Below are 19,784 nucleotides of genomic sequence, written 5' to 3' on the forward strand. Positions count from 1 at the left end.
TGCAGCCACACTTGGAATTTTTGCTGCCACAAATAAAAACTGTCACCAGCGTACGTACTCGCGCAACCCGAATATAGACGCTCGACCGTTCTGACATGTTGCTACTGTGGCTGTAATCGCTTGTGGCCAGTCTGTCAGCCAGCGCTGGAGAGCTGTGACTCAATGAAATGTTCTGGTATGCAAATGATTTAACATGATGATGATGCGCATTATATTTTTGCAGATCTAACTCAGTGATATTTTTACTGAATGCAGAATATCTGCTGCTTTAGGGTCAGCGAGGTCCACGTGAAGCGAAGCTCTGCAGGCAGAAACCTTATAAAAGACATCCTGCTTCTTTAAAGGCAGAACGAATCCAATTAAGCGGGACTGCCTCTGAATGAATCTATCAGCAGCCCCATCTTCTCGATCGGCCAGAGACTGAATTACACTGATCACATTAGGAGTTCAGCCACTGCCATTTCAATTAATCCCGCAGCAAAGACCGAGATTCCAAGAACGCAGTATTCTGGAAAACACAGCGGTTTCCACTGACCTCAGCTTCATTAGCAAATCTGAAAACATCGAGGCTCGGGCTATAACGCTTTGCTCTGGGCAGGCAGCGTGAAACTGAGCGGCGAACAGGAGTGCGGATCAGATAAATGAAAGGCACGTGGTCCCAACATGCCACCTTTTCCATGTCAAACCTCTGCGATCTTCAGTGGGTGAAATTACAGATTCCTTATTGCACACAGTCAACCGTCATCCATCCACTTTATTCTGGAAAATCGTGTTATGTGGAGCTATTATTTATTATCTGTAACATGCTGCTTAACAAAGGTTCTAATTACATAAAAACTGTGAATCATTCATAATAAAGTTGGAGCAGGTTTCCAGGTAAAACAGTAAACCTGCTGCTGGGAAACAACGGGGGTGTTGGCAGGTATGATGACTGAAATGCTAAAGCCAGAAAATGTTGACTGAACAATGATTAAGTCATTTCAAGCAAACACCCAGCTTGAAGCTCAGTCGCACTCGGATTACGCTGCTTTTTATTTAGTTTCACCTAAAAAGTAGCCAAGAACAGAGAACCAAGCACATTTGTAGAGGAGCCTCTGATTGTGATGATTTATAGAATTAATACAGAACTATATAATCATAATATTTTACATAACTGTGAACTAGTTTTATAAGAATCTTTTCGAGTGGAGCTCAGACTGTGACCTTCCTCAGAGATGAAAAGCTACAAATCCAAGTCGACTGTGGGTGAAATATCTGCAAAGTTAAATGTCAGCAAAATGTCTAAAAATGTTAATGCAGAATAAGAGCAGAGAGAAAACTGCCAAAGGAATAAAAGAGAGGGACATTTTGAAGGTAGTTAGTTGTGACTGAAATTCAGGTTTTGATTTCCTGGTTTAGCGGTTTCCAACCCAGCACGCCGCTCAGATCAAGAGGATCTGACAGGAGAAAGATTTAAAACCACAATATGAAAGAAGACTTGATGCGACGCATGAAAGTCCTCACATCTGACTTCTGATGTCTGATCTGACTGAAATTTGATGCAACACATCAAAGTTTATTTATGCTTCTGTCACAAAGCATCTCAGATGTCATATCTTACATTATAATGAAGTCTAAGATCAGGACTCAGTCAAATACAGTTTGTAACCAGACTTTCAAAGGCAGGGATTACGCTCTCTGCTGATGTGGACTCGGAGCTTAACTTTCATTTGTCTGTGGCTTTTACATCGGTTTTACTTCTGTAATAGCTCACGTGTGTTCCTCACACTCCAGACATGCCACACATCTATTACAGGATCATTTTCAACAATCATTATTCAGACTGCATCGGGGTACGACTTACTGGAAAACTCAAACAACATTTCTAAACTCCTCCCCATCCAGCATGAAAGCATCTGATCTGCACTGACAGGAAACATGTTTCTTTTAATGGAAAAGAAGAAAACAGAAAATAGACAACAGAACATAAAAACCGAATGCAAAATTCACACAATGCAAAAATTACATTTAAACTAATCACAGGCAAACACTTCGCAGTAACAAATAAGTGAGATACAACAACTAAAAGGCTTAACTGAAGTGACACCTGAGGTGTGCCGACAGGCGGGCCGTGAGTCTCGAGTAGATCTGGTCTAATCTCCAAGACCTTTTGGAAAAAGCAGATTTTCAACAAATTGCTCCTGGGCGGCTGGAAGATGTTGGTCTTTCAGGATATTTTTAAAACGCTCAGTAAGCACAAGCTGACAAATCACTTATCAAACCAGTTATGACCATAAGGCTCGTAAATCGTGGACTGGTTTTAGATACGAGCACAAGCACAGCAATAAAAGACCCAAAGAAAATAAAAGACAAAGCGCCTCCATTGTTTCCAGGCTTGTATCTGAACGTATGTGAAGAGCACCTGTGGCATCAGCCATCAGAGCCGTGCAGAGCTCCTGTAACAAATGACTTCAGTCTCTCACACGTGCTGTTTGGATGAGCGCTGCAACCTATAATCTGGCACAATCATGCATTCAGAGAGTGTATCCTGATATATCCTTGCCTGCTACAAGCAATGACCTGCATTACACTCTCTCTGAAAGCCACTACTATAACCAATATCACAGCCTGCAGCAGGGAAATCGAAGTGCTGCCTGCCATCAACTCCTCACTCGCTGAGAAAACCGTTTGACTCCAAGCTTGGCTCTAAAAGGAAAGCTTTAACCATCAGACTGCTGTTGGAGCTACATTTAGTTAGCAGACATGCACATCAGTGAGAGCCCTCATAAAGACGTGCAGGGTGTACCGCAGGCAGGGACTTAATTGAGCGTGAAAGGCAGCGGATGACCTCTGGTGCTTCAGCGCTGCCGCCAATCAAACATCTGCCAGCCTGAAGCGGAAGGACGACCGCCCGCTACCCAAACACGCACACGCAGTCCTTCATGCTCAGCTTCATCTGGGAACACAGGCCGAAGCAGCTTCAGATACAAGTGGATTAACTTCGTGAACTCTGTGTTGGTTAACGAGTAAATGTGAGGCAGCTGATCGAGTCGGCCATGTTTGAGAGATCTCGTTTACAAATGGATGCCATCAGCCCAGAAAGACTTCCTGTGACCAATCAAATTGTTGTTTTAGCTTTAAAAAAAAAAAAAAAAAAAAGCTGTTTTTATTTGGTTCTTGTCCTTTTTTTAAACCATTGATGAGCTAACCAAGCAACTGTTAAGTACTAACGTGTGCAACAAACACAACAGCAGTCTTATATTGTAAAGACCCTGCAGCGTTAATCAGACGAGCCAATGAGCTGCAAAACAGGAGAGCTCTGAAGAGGAAAAGTAGAAAACTTTCATGCTAAAATCTTTTTGCATGAAACAGTTTTTGACATTTATGCCTCCAAACTTTGAACAGCCAACATCACAACACGAGGGAAGGAAACACTACGGCTAATTGAGCCACACGATTTGAATCCAAATCAGGATTCTGGCTTCATACAATTTAATGAACACGACCTCATACTGCACCACGCAGCTCCAAGTTTCCTGGAAATAGTCGGGATGAGTAACAGTGTGTTAAGAGACAGATACACAACTGACACCAGACGATGAGAACAAAAATTCAAACATCTGGCACAGCAGAACGTGACGAGCTTGTTCCCAGAAGAACGTCGTCATCTGTTCTTTGCAAGTACTTCAGATTTAGCATAAGTGATGAATACCTGTAGAGCTGTGTCTATGACACAAAGCAACGTAACTGACTTAATGAGCTGCCAGCAAACACAGCACAAACTGCAGTATTATTAATGCGTGACGACAAAGTAAAACAGGTCAGTGGCTGCGAACATGAATCGCCCAACGTCAGCTCAGACGTCCATGAAAGCGAGCGTGCGCTCTGTCCATCTCACCTGAATCTCCAGCCAGTCGTGTTCCCCTTGGCAAAAGGTGAGAGTGCAATAAACACAGTGAGCACCGAAGGCTTCAGGTAAACGTGATGTCGGCCAGATGTTGACTTCATTTCCTGTTGTTTTTTATGCTCTTCTCAGCGGTGCACTGAATTTAGGTGAATGAGGAACAGTTTTATTTTGATGCAAAGATTTGCACTATACATAAAACTCAAAGCATAATCCTGATAAATAACCTGATAAATATCATTGTGGTCATAACTGCACCCGTAACAGATAACTCCCCGGAAATGTTCTAACAGCTGGAACCAAACTACAGCAGCTTATTCCCAGAACCTCACGTGGGATGCTGAGATTTCTCTCACTTCTCGCTTGTTGTGTGTCTCCTGCATAAAAGCAAAGTTGAGCCATTCAGCTCCAGCGAGCTCCTCCTCCATTTCTGAAAGTCGGCGACGTCGGACGAGCCGATGGGTTTTCGACATCCTGCGAGAAACAGTCACTCAGGTTTATCGCTGCTTTTTGGCTGCTGTGAAAATAATTTCCGAACTTTTGGGATTAATAAGGCACAACTTTTGTATTTCATGGTGTAACTCAGCTCTTCCCCTCTCTTTCTGGAGTTTTCTGTATGTTTGAGCATTTTAATATGTTCATACATCTAAGTAGCTCTTTGAATGCCACCCATACTCATTTATACATGACACAGCAATAAGAGAATCTAGCACTCACATTTGTACAGGCACAAATCCTACAGACACACACCCATGCATGCGTGCACGCACACACACACCGTCTGCAGCTGCTGAGGCGACTGTGAGCTTCGATTCAAAAACAAAAGCAGTCAGAAAGCGTCAGGATCCCTCACAACATGAAATCTGTGCATTCGCCATCATTGGTCTCGAGGCACGTCAGTCAAGGAGCACCGGCAGCTGATTGGACGACCGAGACGAGCAGATCGATGGCCGCTGCCACGCAGGCTTCATCCCCGAGACCTGGACTCTGTCAGCCTCTCTCACTGTGCCAATGTCTCTCACACACAGACACCCTCACACACAGGAGAGGCATTGCTTATTAAAAAGAAGCTCCCTACCCGACTCGTTGTTCTCTGAATCCATCTTGTTGGAGGCGACGCAGAGGACGGCCTGCCAGGTGGACCTCGACTCCACAGTCTCTCTCTCCCTCTCCTTTTTTTGTTTCCAGCCTCGCTCGCTCGCTCGCTCCCTCTCTCCTCCCCCCTCCTCACATGCTGACACTCACCACTGACCTTGCAGTGCTTGTTTCCCCTCGCCGCCGGCAGCGGCAGAGCAGCAGCAGCTCAGCTAAACGCCGCAAGTGAAGCTGCAACGCTGCAGAGTGGCTCCAAAAAACCACGTCGGTATCATTCCCCCACCGACGGCTGAGGGGAAAGGATGCTAAAACACACACACGCAGATGCACACACACTCTGGAGAGCTGACATAATGAGCGTGTGTGATCTGGCTTTGTGCGTGTGCGGGGTCGACGGTGTTTTAATCATCCTGATTGGAGAGTAATTACGCAGATTTGTTGAGAGACTGCTGCTGAAGGAATTTGGCGTTTTTAAAAATGTGTGTGAGCATGTGCATTTACATCTGTGTGAGTGTGTGTGGGCCTCTGCGATTGTGTAACTCGGGACTAATTTTAGTTGAAGACCTTGAACACGAGGACGTTTCTCAGAAGTAAAGAACATTTCAGAAAGCTGGTGCGATTCAAAGAGAGACGACATTCAGAGCCAGGTTTTCTCTTTCACGATGATCTGCTCTTTGAACAGATCCTCACTGTTACCCTCCGGCTGTGACCGGCCCCACGGCGCTCAAGGACGACGTCTAAATGTGGACATTTGGCTGCAACCTCAGCTCCGAATGTTGAGCACAAACATGAATCGATGCTGGTTCAGGCGGTGCTGCAACCGCAGGCACGGGAGCGTTAAAAAGATGACAAGAGGACGGTTTCTCTAACAGATATTGATCCTAAACACACCTCAACATCCACAACAAGAGGCACAAACTGAAGGTGTCATCACAGCTAGCAGGAATCAAACGCAAAAAGTCGAAACCTCGTGCAGGACAAATGTGGGAAACTGCCCCAAACAAGAACTCAGAGACTCTCGGCTCCCCAGAAAACCTCGACGAGTTCTCACACCTGCCAGAGAGCCATCACCAAGAGCGCTGTCACACAGGCCTAGAGACTGGCTGCCAACCACCTGGCAAATACCTGGAAACCACTTGGCAACCAGCGGTCGCTAGGAAAATTGAACCCTATAAAATCCTTGACCAGCTTTGACGCCTGCCAAACAGCTGCTAGTGCTCGGGGTTAAAAATAACAACAGTCGTTATCTGGTTTTAGAAACATGCTTAATAAGTTTGCTGATGTGGCACAAAATGAGGTTTTAAAAAGATGTTTTCATCTATGCTAGTGAGCAAACTTATGGATTTATTCAGTCTGTTTTTAAAAGAGTTCACGTTTCAGTCCAAACAGAAGCTCAGCCAAGTTGCACTTTCAATTTCAGAGGGTTAGTGTAGACATGGTCTCGGGTTCAAGGTTAGATAGCGGAGAAATGCTTGATGTCGGGTCCTCGCGAGTGTGGAGCAGCTCGGTGCGTAACGGCCACAGATGGCTGCTGCAGATACCGTCATACCTCACACAGTCAGGCGGCTCAGGCTCTAATTTTAGAGTCAGACTGAGCTGAAAACACTCCAGACAGGCACAAATCACAGCAGCGCTCGGTCTGTTAAAATTACCTAAAACTTTTATCGCAGGGCTCCGTTTCCTGAACCGCAGCGTAGTTCAAAAGATGCAATATCAGGACTAAATGGAGGGGACAGGACCAGATTTTATTCTGTTAGAGCAGCAAAAAACAACCAAAACAAGAATAACTGGTCAATTATTGAATGAACAGGGAAGGACACAGCTTCCACTTCCACTCTTATATAAACATACAGGCTGCAAAATTAAACCTGACAGAAACTGTTAAAAATAATCTCCAAATAAACACTTTTCCATTAAGTCGCCTTTATTTTGCTCAGACATTTGCCAGAAAACACTCAAAGCTTCAGTTACTGTTTCCTGCTGCTGCTACTTTTTGAAATATTTACATATTATATTTGCTACATTTTATTAATCTTGTGTAGATTTTGTTTTTCGTTTTTGTATTTACTACTTGTGAGAGACAAACAAAACTTTATTGTTCCTGAATTTACTGAGATGATTCTAATTAGGGCTGCCACAAACGATTATTTTGATAGTCGACTAGTCACCGATTATTTTTGCGATTAGTCGACTAATCAGATCATCATCCACTGGACGTAAAACTACAGCTTATTGCACCAGCAGCATCTGCTCTTATATAACTATCATTAGCTTACAGCTTTAAGTGTTTAAGGTATGTGCTAACTAACAATAAAGACAAGATGATAGTTTATTAAATTTTAATGAAATTTGCAGATTGTTTCGGTGAAGTTTAATAAACTCCTTGCTAGCTAAAATATAACAGGACACCGGAGTAAATTCTGGAGCATCTCACACTTCTGATGATCAGCTGTCTGCTTGATGTTTATTCAGCTGTGTAAAAACTATAACTTTAATCTCAGCCAAACCGATTTACTCAGGAACAAATAAAATACTATAAAAAAGCCAAACAATAACATTTTAAGTTATCTAAGTGACTTATATATCATGTTTAACCTGAGTAGCGAAAGACGGCGGTGGGTTTGAAAACGATTTGCCGGGAGTCCGGTGTTCTCACGGGCTCTAGTGAGCCTAGCCCCCGGCTAGCTATCGAGCTAGTGGGTAACAGACGTCTCCGAAAACGTCGGAGAGCTTTTGAAAATATGCGGTGTCTTGATAAACTGAGCAGATATTTGAGGTTTACACAGTTACAGTCTCGCCTGAAACTGTTAAACGTTTATTTTGTTTTACGAATTTGGACAGTATTCGTCGTGTCGGTGTAACATAATCGGCCTACAAACGCGGGCACAGGAGGATGCGGTTCCAGAATTTGGACACAGCTAAGATACCGGACACAGCTTCTTCTTCTTCGAGGATTAATGGCAGCTGGCATCCTTGTACATGCAGTGCTGCCATCTTCCGTTTCAGTCCGTTATTACACTCTTAAATCCTGCTACTTATTCCTGCGTCTTTTGGGATCTTACAAAGCTTCAAACGATGCGTCGACTATTAAATTAGTCGTCGATGATTTTGATAGTCGACATAATCGTGGCAGCCCTAGTTCTGATGGTGTTTTATTAGCTTCTAGTTGTTTCTTAAATTAGCTTTTTATCAAACAGCTTCAAACCTAAAATAATAAAAATATGAACAGAATCTGAATACACACCAGCTGGGACGTGTATGTAATGTATCTCAGAGAAGATGGAGTTGATAACGAAGCTCAGCTGCACAAAACCATTTTGAACCACAAGGTGTATCCAGTATATTCCATGTGAGTCGTGCACTCTTATTAAAGCTACTGTTAACTCAACAATTACATTAAATTCATGTTAATATGACACCTAGCCGAGAGAAACAGACTTGGTCTGAGGTCAACGTCTGTCAGCTATCTGCGATGAACAAAGACCAGAAGTTGGACAGTTGGTGAATTTACGCCAGTTGACACAACGTGCTCCCTTGTGACTACAGAGCTAAGGTTAGGCTAATATAAACATGCCAGCACAGGGAGGATGGAGCATGATGGTTAAACAGTTTTCAGTAAAAGTTCAAGGTCCGGGTCTCGAGCAGAGGTAAACACCATCAGGTGGCAGGAAGGCCACGTTGAAAATGGACCAAATGTCTGCGACGAGCCATCCACAGCACGAGCTTCGTTATCAACACATCGCTGATAGTTTTGGATAACGAAAAAGTCGTGAACGTGAGCTGAGCCGGCTCGAGAGCCATTCTTGGCTGACACGTTCAAACACCGTGAGCCCACAAAGCTCATTCGTACAGATGTGCATGGATCAAAGTCTCCCAGTTGTAGTGAGGTCCGTTTCTGCTTGACCTACAGCGCTAACCAGAAATGATAACAAAATGCTGACGACTGACCAGACCCCAATGACAAATCACATCACACAAAGTGAACAACTCTCTGAACTGTTACTAACATTCAACACATACATGATTTATTTAGTAGATTAACCTTTTTCTGACGTCTGTTTGGTATAAGATTAAGAATAGAGGTGTACAGAGGTATGAGTTCAGATAGCAGAGCACACGATCAAGGCTCATGTTTACATACATTAGTCAGCAGATCACATGATGATGTATGATGTTGCCCGTGTCTGTCAGTCACTCTGTTGTTCTCCAGTAAGATAACTCGTTGTTAGTTTACATATGAACCTGCAGCTACTGGAAGCTTTTAAGGTGGAAATATTTCCTACATATTATTTCATTTGAGTGTTAAGTGCTGTCATGAATTTGAGTCATTTGTCCTTACTGACTCGCACGTATGTCATGAAGATGTGAATATTACAATAAGGGGGTGGAACGGCAGCAGTATACCTATGAATACAAATCGATTGATTTATGAACTCCTTAAAGTCAAAATTCACAACTAATGTTTGTAATATTTAACCTCATCTACGACTCACTTGTATTGAAATGTTTCAAAACAATCAACTAAACGTGATTTCTTCCTGTTTAAATCGGCGTAACAGTAAATTAGATGTTGGGTTCATCACTAGTTTGAGCAGCCAGAGGGTTTTTTAGCCCCGCCCATGACCTTTTCCTACACCTGACCAAGTGAAGCCAAACATCAAACATCCAAGCAGGTCACTGCGTGGTGTTTGTAGACAGTGCTCATTTATGCCAAGCTTTAGTCACTTTGCTTATTCTAAAATAAGCAAAGTTTAGCTGTGTTTTTTTCCTCCTGCTCATTGTGTTCTGACATTCTTTCCACAGACTTCACAAACAGCCTCTCGCATCCAAAAAAGGACAGACTGCAGAGCCAGAGGGACCTCACAGCGAGCGTCTGGACCGCTACCGCGCGAGTCGCGTGTGCTCTGAAAACAAAACACCGAGAGAGGAACACGAGAGCGCCACGATGGACGGGTTGTGGTCTTTAGATACGACACTGTGTACCTTTCTAAACAACAATCTAACTGCAAAAAAAAAAATCTCTTTTAAAAACATGACGCTGAACTGAAAGGCAAGGTCTGGCAGCAAACAGCCATAAGGGAGCGATGTGGGAACTACAAGATTAAGCTGTGCCGTGAAGAAAACACTCTTCCTGTTTTCACAGCAAAGGTTAAAGGTTGGACTGACAGCAGCCTGAAATTCAGCTGGTCCATATCAAACATGCGGAGTTTAAATGTCAGCAGCCTCCTGATATGATGAGGTTCCCCCTCAGCTACAAAACCAAATACATTTTTATTCCACTAATAAATGTTAGAATATTTCTATCAAGCGACTGTACAGATGTGATCTGCTGATGATCCACAGGCTGCTTTCACACACCTGGCTGGAGAAATGAACGCTAGATGAATCAATCAGCTACGCAGCATAACCCGACCCAACCCTGCGTTTGCGAGGAAGGCGTGACGAGTTTTTGATTTGTCAGCTAGAATGACCGTCGTCTTTGTCCCCTGATCTCCAAGACTTGGAAGAACAATTTAATAAAAACTAAATCTACTTATGATTAGAATTTAGATTAAAGTCGTGATCGATGGCGACCTCAGAGGGTTAACATTATGTGGAAGCTGCACAGTCATTTTATAGCATCTGCAGTGAAAACTGGAAGCTTTGCCCCCCGTTTGGCTGTTTTACATGCTGCTGTTGTCCTGACAGAGGACTGCGGCTCAACATCTCTGTACCGACACCTGTGATACTGACAGCGACGCGTGCAAACACCCGACTACAAAACAGACCAGAAGAAAGGTGCAAAATCCATCCGAAAGTGCTGAAAAGCAGAGAGCTGGGCGTCAAACAACAAGCACAGAAAGATAAAAGCTTCCCCGTCTGCAAAGACGCAACCGGTGGGGGAAACAGAGCGAGGCGCATCTCCTTTGAAGTTATATTTAGGCCAAAATCCTCCTTTGCAGAACAAACCGTCTTCCACTGTGAATACAAATCACAGCCAACAACTGAGGGAGGAACCGTCCTAAGAGCACAGGAACCGACAGCTCACGTACAATTAGCCAGCGGAGCATCAAAACAGCACGGGCCCGCTGGGTTTCTTTCACTGCGACTCCTCCTGCATCCTAAATACTCCCGTGTTCCACCGAGGACGCAAACGGGCGACCAGCTTCTCATCCGACACAACTTTGAAGATGTGAGCGGACGGAGGGCCCTCGCCGCAGGTGGTCCTGATCTATTTAGACGCTTTTACAACGGCGTAAGCACCGACAACGCAAATAAAAGTGCAACGCAAATGGAAATAAACCTTTAAATGTTTTTTTTAATGGCAACCCTGCACACGCTAGCTGTGGCAGAAAAGAGGATTAAGTTATAGCACATCTATCATGTTAACCTTTATTCTGACACAGCTTGTAAAGTCTTCTGAACACTGCCTGATTTCTACTGATGATCTCTGAATGCGTCCTGCACTCTTCTCCGTTTCTTTCTTGGTCAAATGTTTCTCGATTCATTTTTTTTCTTTAGGGGATGAAAATCAATTAGCAGCCTGCTAATTTTAGATTGTGTAATCATCACCGTACGCTGGTGTCTCATCTTCTGAAGGTTACATTATTGCTGTTGTTTATGATTGTTTTCATGATCAATTAATCTGCCAGATATTTTTCTCGATTAACTGATGATGATGATCTGCAAAAGATCAGAAAATGGCAACAAATCCCAACAGTCTCCTAAAGGCCGAAGTCGTCGATCATCTCAGGCTGATCGTAAGTATGTTTCATTAAGCCAGGCCGCACATCGAGAAGTCTGAACCATCGGATCGATCAAGGAATCAAGACTGGGCCCGCTACAGGTACAAGCAGCTCAACAGGAAGGGAGAACCTGACCTTGTTTTTTCTTCAAATTAAAGAAAGAAACGTTGATCCCACCTGTAAATAACACAGGTGCTCCAACATTTCTTCTTATTTCTGATGTTTTTAAAGGTGCTCCAGTTCAGATTCCCTTTATAGCAGCTCTGATTTACAGCAGATTTGGTGATTCTTTTCATTCATGTTCAGAACAAAGCACCGAGCTTTTAGTAACCTTTATTTCTTTTTGCTGTCAGCTGCACCAGATCTCAAGAACTTCTATCACTCTCATTGAAGCAGTTCTCAAAATAAAGCTCCTCCAGCTTACTGCACGTGATGTTTTGTACATGATTTCCATTCATCCTGTGCCTCTTATGCCGAGTAATACTGCGGTTGTGTCCATTTGCAAAAGCGTTTACCTATGAATAACCCAAACTCGGCGCTGAACGTGGACGATGCTGCGCGGCCGTTGAATTCTGGCTGTTTGATAAATCGACCGTAACAGGGAAGCGAGTGACAGCGTTCACCAGGAATGGAAGAAACACATTTAAAAAGGTAAATATCACAAAAAAACATCTGAAAATCACAGACGATGGCTGCAGTGGACACTTTTAACAATCTGTTTCATTCAGCTCTTCATATGGTGGAATTTCAGGGGTTTCTGTGATTAGTCAATCTCCACTAATAACCCATGTGTAACTGTTTAAGATGGTTCACTTATCGACACTGGGCCAAAACAATTGGAAACTAAGACCTAAGACAGACCCAAAACTCCTGACTTCTTAAGACAAGCTGGTGCTGTTTGCTCAAAGCCTGCTGGTACAATCGATTTATAGCCAGTAGATGAAGACAGTTTTAAGGCAGGGTTGGTAAATGTGGCATCAGCAGACCTCCTGCAGCACTGGGACCAACCAGGCACTCTGCCAACATCCAAAGAAGTGACGACAGCATTATGAAAAACATTAGGCTTCTGGGGAGCGAGCAGAGGTGCTTCATCACAGAGCCGAAAGGCCACACGTAACTGTTTAAAGCATCGTTTAGTGGCTACAAGAAGACGGGCATCAGGATCTGAGTGGTAGACTGAAGCGTCCTCTTCAGATCACCCTGAATGTAAATGTCTCTGCATAATAACAGGAGAATAAAAAATGTTTCCCATCAGGAATATTTCCATTTATCTCCACTTATCTCCCCGTGCGCTTATCTGACTGTTCGTTCAGACTTAAAGAGCAGCAGCAGCACAGGGAGAGGCGACAGCAGCGACGGCGGGTTTGTCCTACATAATGACTTAATTGAGGTGGTTAACACTTTGAGGATAATAAGAGCCTCTAGACCACAACACACCCAGGAGTGAGAGCTCTGGAAATGGAGCAGCGCTCAGAAAAATCTGTGTCGACTATAAATGCCAACAGAACTGAAAATGAGCCAAATCAACACAGTTTTATCCACTTCCTGTCTCCCAGTGGCTCAGACGCACACGCCTGATTCAACTTTGACTGGGTAGGCTTGAAGCCAACCCTCCTTTAAGCTAGCCGTCTTCTGATTGGCTGTCCCTTGCAAACCGTGGGAATGAGATGACCATATTAGCGTCATTCCCTCGCAATGCTCCGATACTGAGTGTTTAAAGCAATCTGAAGCCTTGTACCTACACTGATGTCATAACTTGAAACTTGAGCCATGTTTGACATGGAATTAAGGAAACGTGACACCGATGCTGATTGGACGAGACTTTGGTTGGATGTACATGAGCATGGAGGGATCGTCGTTGAGACGACAGCGAGTTTGTAACGTCTGCTCCAGAATTCATGTGAAAAATAAGAAAAAAGTGACATCACCGCAGCTGCAGCCTGTTAGCATCTCCCTGTGAACCGACTGTTTAGCGAGCGGGGGAGGGGAGCAGCACATTCCTTCGCCCAATTAGCAGCCAAACAGAGGCGAGAATGAGCTGCGAGCGTGAAAAACTAAGGACCAATCACTGACGCCCACCGTCTGTCTGGGAGCTCGTTTTAGAATAAAGTTATTTTAAACTTGGCCGTTAAATCGTTTTAAAATAAAGTGAAACAGTCACAAAGCGCTGTTTGTTGCCGACACCAACAGCACGCATGACTGAGACTCTTCAGTGGGATGCGTAACCATAGCAACCGAGAAACCTGAGCTCTGTAAAAACTGAGAACATTTTCATTTTTATTATCACAAACTGATCTGATTAACCCTCAGAGGTTTAGTCTCGTTTTGTCTCATCTTTATCGAGTAGTTTCCAAGTAAATGTAAATCCCTACTTTTATTCCCAGCGTAGGCCTTTACTTCAATCTGGAGTCATTTATTAAGGAAGTGTAAATCACAATATTATTATTATTAATAATAAAATATTATAATAATTAGTTCAGTGCTCTGAAGTGCTGCGTGTGTCCAAACAATGTTTTCACCCTTTAAAAGTGGAAAACTTTTAAGGTTAAGTTAAACAAACATAAGGAGGGACGTTTGGGTCCAGCAAACACATACATACATACATACATGCATACATGTATACACGCACCCCTGCGCGGCTCCTTCAGCCCATCGGGGATCGATATTGAAAGCGTCACATTAACACTAATGCAATCAGCAGTTTACCACCAGGACTAATTATAGAGCAGACTCAAGGCCTGCAGGGATGCAGAGTCCTTGAAGCTGCAGATGCTGTCTGCAGCAAAACCGCCAGCATCCACACACATCAGCAGCCTGAAATACCACCTCCGTCTCCTCCTCCTCCACCCACCACCAGCACCAGCTACTGCTCCAAAGCATAATGAGTCCGTCTGGGGGGAGATTGTTTCTTGGCCCGCAGACTCGTTTCTCATCCTACTTGTCTCAGCAGCCAAGTGGGTTTTTAGGAGAGAAACGATCTGCAGTAAACAGCAGCTGGTTACCTGCCAGAGCTGCTGCTCGAGGAGGAGAAAAGGCGAGGGCGCCCAAAGTCCAACTTTCCCAAAATAGAAACAGTCAAGACTCCGCACACACACACACACACAGAGTCTGAAATCACGTATCGCTGATTCAAGATTAAAGGGGTTAAAGTGAGGACAGAGAGTAAGAAGGACAAGAAAAAAACCACTGCAGCAGATCACAGAAACCTCGATGTGTTTTTAATAAAAAGACTGATTTATTTTATTTGACTTCATCTTTAATGTAGCAGATAAAAGATGAGAGTTACAGAGAGCGAAAGAAGAAAAAAGCAAAACAAAAATGCTGAATTTTAAGATGATAAACTCCAATGTCGAGAGGTGTGACTCACTCCACCTACAGCCGGCAGAAAACAAAAATCCTGTCAAATCCCTGAGAATCAAACTTTAGGACTTCCTCTGTGATGAATGAGACGGGTTTTCAAACTCAGAAACAAGTTTTCACAGCAGAAAACTTAAATCCATCTTCTGCTGCTTCTCTGCATCTGGGCAGCAGTCCAAGCAGAGAGACCCAGACTCTGCTCTCTCTGGCCAACTCCTCCAGCTCTTCTGGGGGGGCACAGAGGTTTTTCCAGTCCAGCTGGGAGACATAATCACTCCAGCATGTCGTGGGTGCCCCGGGCGACATCCTGAACCACCTCACCCAGCTCCTATCAACGTGGAGAAGCAGCAGCTCTACTCTGAGTCCTTTAAAGTGATGGAGCTCCTCACTCTGTCTCTAAGGAAGAGCCCAGACATCCTTCAGAGAAACTCATTTCTGCAGCTCGTATCCATGAGCTCTTTCTTTCTATCACTATGCACAGCTCGCGACCACAGGTGAGGGCAGGAATCACTTCATCAACAGCCCTCTCTATACCACCACAGACCACCCCGACCTGTCTGTCACCGTCTGCACGAGGAAAAGAAATCCCTGAAACTATCAGAAGTTCACGTGTGACTTCTGCTGCGTTCTAGTAGACGTCATCAATCCATGAAATCCAGAAGCACCACAGCTTCTTTCCAAATGCTCAAACAAACAAACAAACAGCACTTGGACGGGTTTCATCTGGCACCGGTATCTTACACTGGAAGACGTCTCACGCATCCAGTGTGCTATATGAGAGCTGTTTTTATGTTTACACATGTTTTATTATTTACTTGAATACACCACAAAAGTTCAATGACAATAAATCCTTTGTGATGCCGACAGCAGCTGCGTCATTTCCACAAATCAAACTTTGTGGGCTGGATGCAGAAAATACCGTGAGGGGGGAAACAACAGGAAAAAAGCATCTGGATTCATTTCTGTTAAAGGGACCCAGTCGTCAAATTACCTCTGAGACTGCCTGACTGATGCTTCCTCTCTGCAACACACTTCCACAAAAACCCATAATATTCCAGGAATCTAATGAAGTGGACATCAGGGATTCAGCTGCGTGTGCATGTAGGTGAATGTTTAGGTCTGTCGATTGAAAATTAAGATCAATTCCTCCTTAATAAATGATTATGTTGAAACCAAGCTGACATTACAACTGCACCAGTAGTTACACAGCTGCTGCAGAGAGCAGTGATTTACATACAGGAGGAAATACATTCGTGTAATAAAGTCTTCAGTCATGGTGGTCTGAACTTACAGACACTGACAATGAAGTTTGACCAGTGTTCAGCCAGCTTAGGAGTGATAGAGTCAGGCTGGCTTCAGGCTACAAACAAGTCTGATCTTCAGAAATAAAGTGCAGCTTATTCACCTGGATGATCAAATAATGTTTGCAGCAGAGCAGGAGGAACAGCTCAGAGAAGCTAACTCGTGCCATCTCCTACAATTTATTCCTGTTTACAGCCCTGCTCTCATCATCGGCTGCTTTTCATCACATCAGAGGGTTAAACTCCACCTGGCCTCACAGGTCTGACCGCACCTTACACGCACTGGCAGCAGGAGTGACTCACAACAGCATTCAGAGGAAAAGCTTTAGATCAGAAATGATACTCAGCTATGAGTTTATATCAGCGTTATCACAGTTACTGCACGGCTCGAGGCAACGCTTGATAGATTTAGCCCACATCTCATCCTTATTTCTTTCACGGCACAGAAGCAGTTACACCCAACCGACAGGCGATGGTGAAAAGAGAAGGACGCAGTCTCCATTTTTAGATTTAAAAACGACTTGGATATTTTATTTGTGGGGCTTATCCTCCACCGAGCACCTTGTTTTGGTGTTTTTCTTGCTTTTCTTGCACCACATAAAAGTTTTTTCTGTATTGAAAGGCATTTTTATGTTTATTCGACAAAAGCAGACAATGGATGTACAAGTTACCACCCAAGTTTTCCAGTGGACACTCCCTACTGACGAGGACAATGATTCACTCTGAACCATGTGATGACATATCAGGCCCTTCCTTGTTAGATGTTGTCAGTAATGTTTTTCTGGAGTCGTAACTTCCAAACATTCTCTTGTCAAAACTTTTTTCTTCCTCGAGACCAATCTTGCTGAGCTGAGCAGATCTCGGCTGGAACTGAACTAAACAGCAAGTGAGTTTGACCTTTTAGGGATGGACAAAAGAGCTGCACTGTCGTAATATTCTCCATATTCACTGAAACTTAAATCATAACTGGGTTTTTTTTTTTTAAACAGTTAAATGAATTAGGGCCTTTGTATGTCAAAAGTAACAATCTGCAGCTTCTCAAATTAAAAAAAAAAACCAAAACAGATTATTTTGCTTCTAAACTGATTTGAAGATATGTGTTACACTCTATAGGTGAAACGTGTAACAATCTGGACTAAAAAAAAAGATTCTCTACTTTGAGAAGCATTTTAAGGATGAAGATCATCAATTAATCGATTGATCCGTCATTTGCGGGGACTACAGGTGACACCTTAAAAATCCCACAGTGAAACAGTGACCATGAACACACCACCGCACTTTTTTTAGACAGCCATTTACCGTTGCAACAATTAGCCCAACACTTAAACGCAACACTGACACACCGGACTGTAGGGATAGCTGTCAAACATGTCAGCACACACACTCACACTCATTGACACACACCGACATGCAGCTTACCGGCTGGCATTTCGGTACCGATGTACCGCAGTCCCCGTGTGTGTGTGTGTGATCGTCTGCCGAGCACCGACGGATCCGGGCTCAGTTAGTTAGCCTCCATGTAGCTCCTTCCCCGACTGCTTTCTCTTTACCTGTAACGGCAGAAATCACCTGACTGTGGCTTCATAAGACACCTTCAACAGAGAGGCCGGGAGGCTCGTTAATGGGCTAAACAGGAACAGCGGTGTAAACACGGACCGTCCGGGAGGAATTAGCCCGGGAGAGGCTAATGTCTGCGGTCCAAACGGCTGCGGAGGGTTTACGGAGCGGAGACAGGCGGGAGGGGGACGTTAGGGGGAGAGAGTTGAGACGGTAACCGGTGGACATACCTGTGAGGAACCAGCAGCAGGAGGGCTCGTCAACTCCTACACATTACTACAGTGCTTCCTGCTTTACGGTGACAGATAAACACGGAAGTGTGTGTGTAGGAGCCAAAAACCGCCCCCGCTCTACATATGCTGCCTGCTCACCGGGACGGTGCTAATTATAGCCGCCTACGGGACCCCGGAGCTCACCGCAGAGGGTCAGCGATGCGTTTTTAGCCATGATGGAGTTCAGTCATGTTACCATGAGCTCATTATGAGATACATCACCTCAGCGCATGCTGGGTTTAAGTATGAGGGTCCAAAACGAACACACACACTGACTGAATATTTACATGATTATTTACATTTCAGCCTTTTAAAAAAAAAAACTATGAGAAAGCACATGGGGACAGTGGGAAAGAAAAACTCCCTTTCAACACAAAGAAACCTCCAGCAGAACCAGGCTTAGGGAGGGCAGGCATCTGCTGTGATCAGTTGGAGGTGGGGGAGAATACACACTGTGAAAGAGAGCCAGAGATGAATAACTAATGACTGAATGCAGAGAGGTGAATTAACACAAAGAGCCGAGTCAAGATGTAAAATAGTCACAAAAACTAATTTTGTGGTTATTTTACTATTTTACTCATCACATTTGGAAACCACTATGAGCATTTTGGCTGCTGTCATACTTTATGGAGATATAAGTGTTTGACCCTATTTAGATAAATGGGCCGAGTGTTTATCAGCTAAATTATAAACCATACAGGTCTGCACACACTCACACTGCTAGGTTATCCACTTACTGCTAAGTAACAGACTATTATACTAGAATGGCTCTCATCAAATTTGAAGCACAGACTGCAGCACACAGACATGGTTGAAATGTCCTGTGCAGGTGAAGCCCAGCACACAGGTAGAAGCAACAGCTTTCTGTTTCTAACCTGTCAATCAAAGTGGCCACGCCCCTAACTTTAAGCCTTACCATTACTGTCAGTAGAGACCTAAAGTGGTTTTTGTTTGTTTACTTTTGTAGCAGGTTGTAAACATGTTTATTTCTGCTGTAAAGTTGGGAATCCATGAGGACTAGGTTGGAGGCAGCCCCTAGTGGACATCAGAGGAAGTGCAGTGTTTGTCCATGCTGGCTTCATTTTACAGCTCTGATGGTTTTGCTATCAGTGCATATCTACTCTTATGAATGCTGTCTGCATGTGTCACTCTTGTTCCTACTATACGTTCCCAGCTAATATTTCAATGATGAACGTTTTTTTCCTGATGTTTTCATTAAAAATAGATTTGAAGTGACAGCTGTGTGAGTGTCATCAGCTCATCTGCTGGAAGTTCTTTTAAAACGTAATCTCTATGATGCAGCTCAGCTAATTGATGATGATGAAGACACTAAGCAGACTGCATCATATAGTTTATGATAATAAAAGTGGTGGCTGTAACAGCTGAGGCAGATTCGCTAATAATTCCAGTCCCATATTAAGCTGAAAATCTTTCACTTTCACCTCTATAAGTGTGTAAAAGAACGCCTTTCTAACAGCAGAGACTATAGCTGACCAGATTCATCCCAGAAAACAAAGCCATTGGACGTCTGGCATTTGGTGGGAGGGGTCTATGTTTCAGTTTTTCCTTTAATTTGTCACATGTTAGCAAGATA

At 43.8% G+C, this 19,784-nt stretch overlaps 1 protein-coding gene across 4 annotated transcripts in view; it reads right to left on the reverse strand.

Annotated features, from left to right (window-relative positions):
* The window catches only part of efr3a (EFR3 homolog A (S. cerevisiae)), a 117,931-nt gene extending 99,603 nt beyond the window's left edge, over positions 1 to 18,328 (reverse strand). The window contains exons 1-2 of one of the 4 annotated variants that reach the window (XM_085439766.1): positions 18,149 to 18,328; positions 17,781 to 17,911 (exon numbers count right to left, since the gene is read on the reverse strand). In XM_085439766.1, the coding sequence (XP_085295892.1) occupies positions 17,781 to 17,790 (10 nt within the window). In that variant the 5' untranslated portion in view covers positions 17,791 to 17,911; positions 18,149 to 18,328. Of the gene's footprint in view, positions 1 to 4,961; positions 5,085 to 17,780 lie in introns of those variants that run through there. The other 3 variants (XM_085439765.1, XM_085439764.1, XM_085439763.1) reach the window with 3 other exon arrangements.
* Between the last annotated feature and the right edge of the window lie 1,456 nt (positions 18,329 to 19,784).

Source organism: Copadichromis virginalis, linkage group LG18, assembly GCF_057382275.1.
Source record: "Copadichromis virginalis isolate Kocher_CV1m ecotype Utaka linkage group LG18, C_Virginalis_male_GT1.1, whole genome shotgun sequence".
NCBI lineage: Eukaryota > Metazoa > Chordata > Actinopteri > Cichliformes > Cichlidae > Copadichromis > Copadichromis virginalis.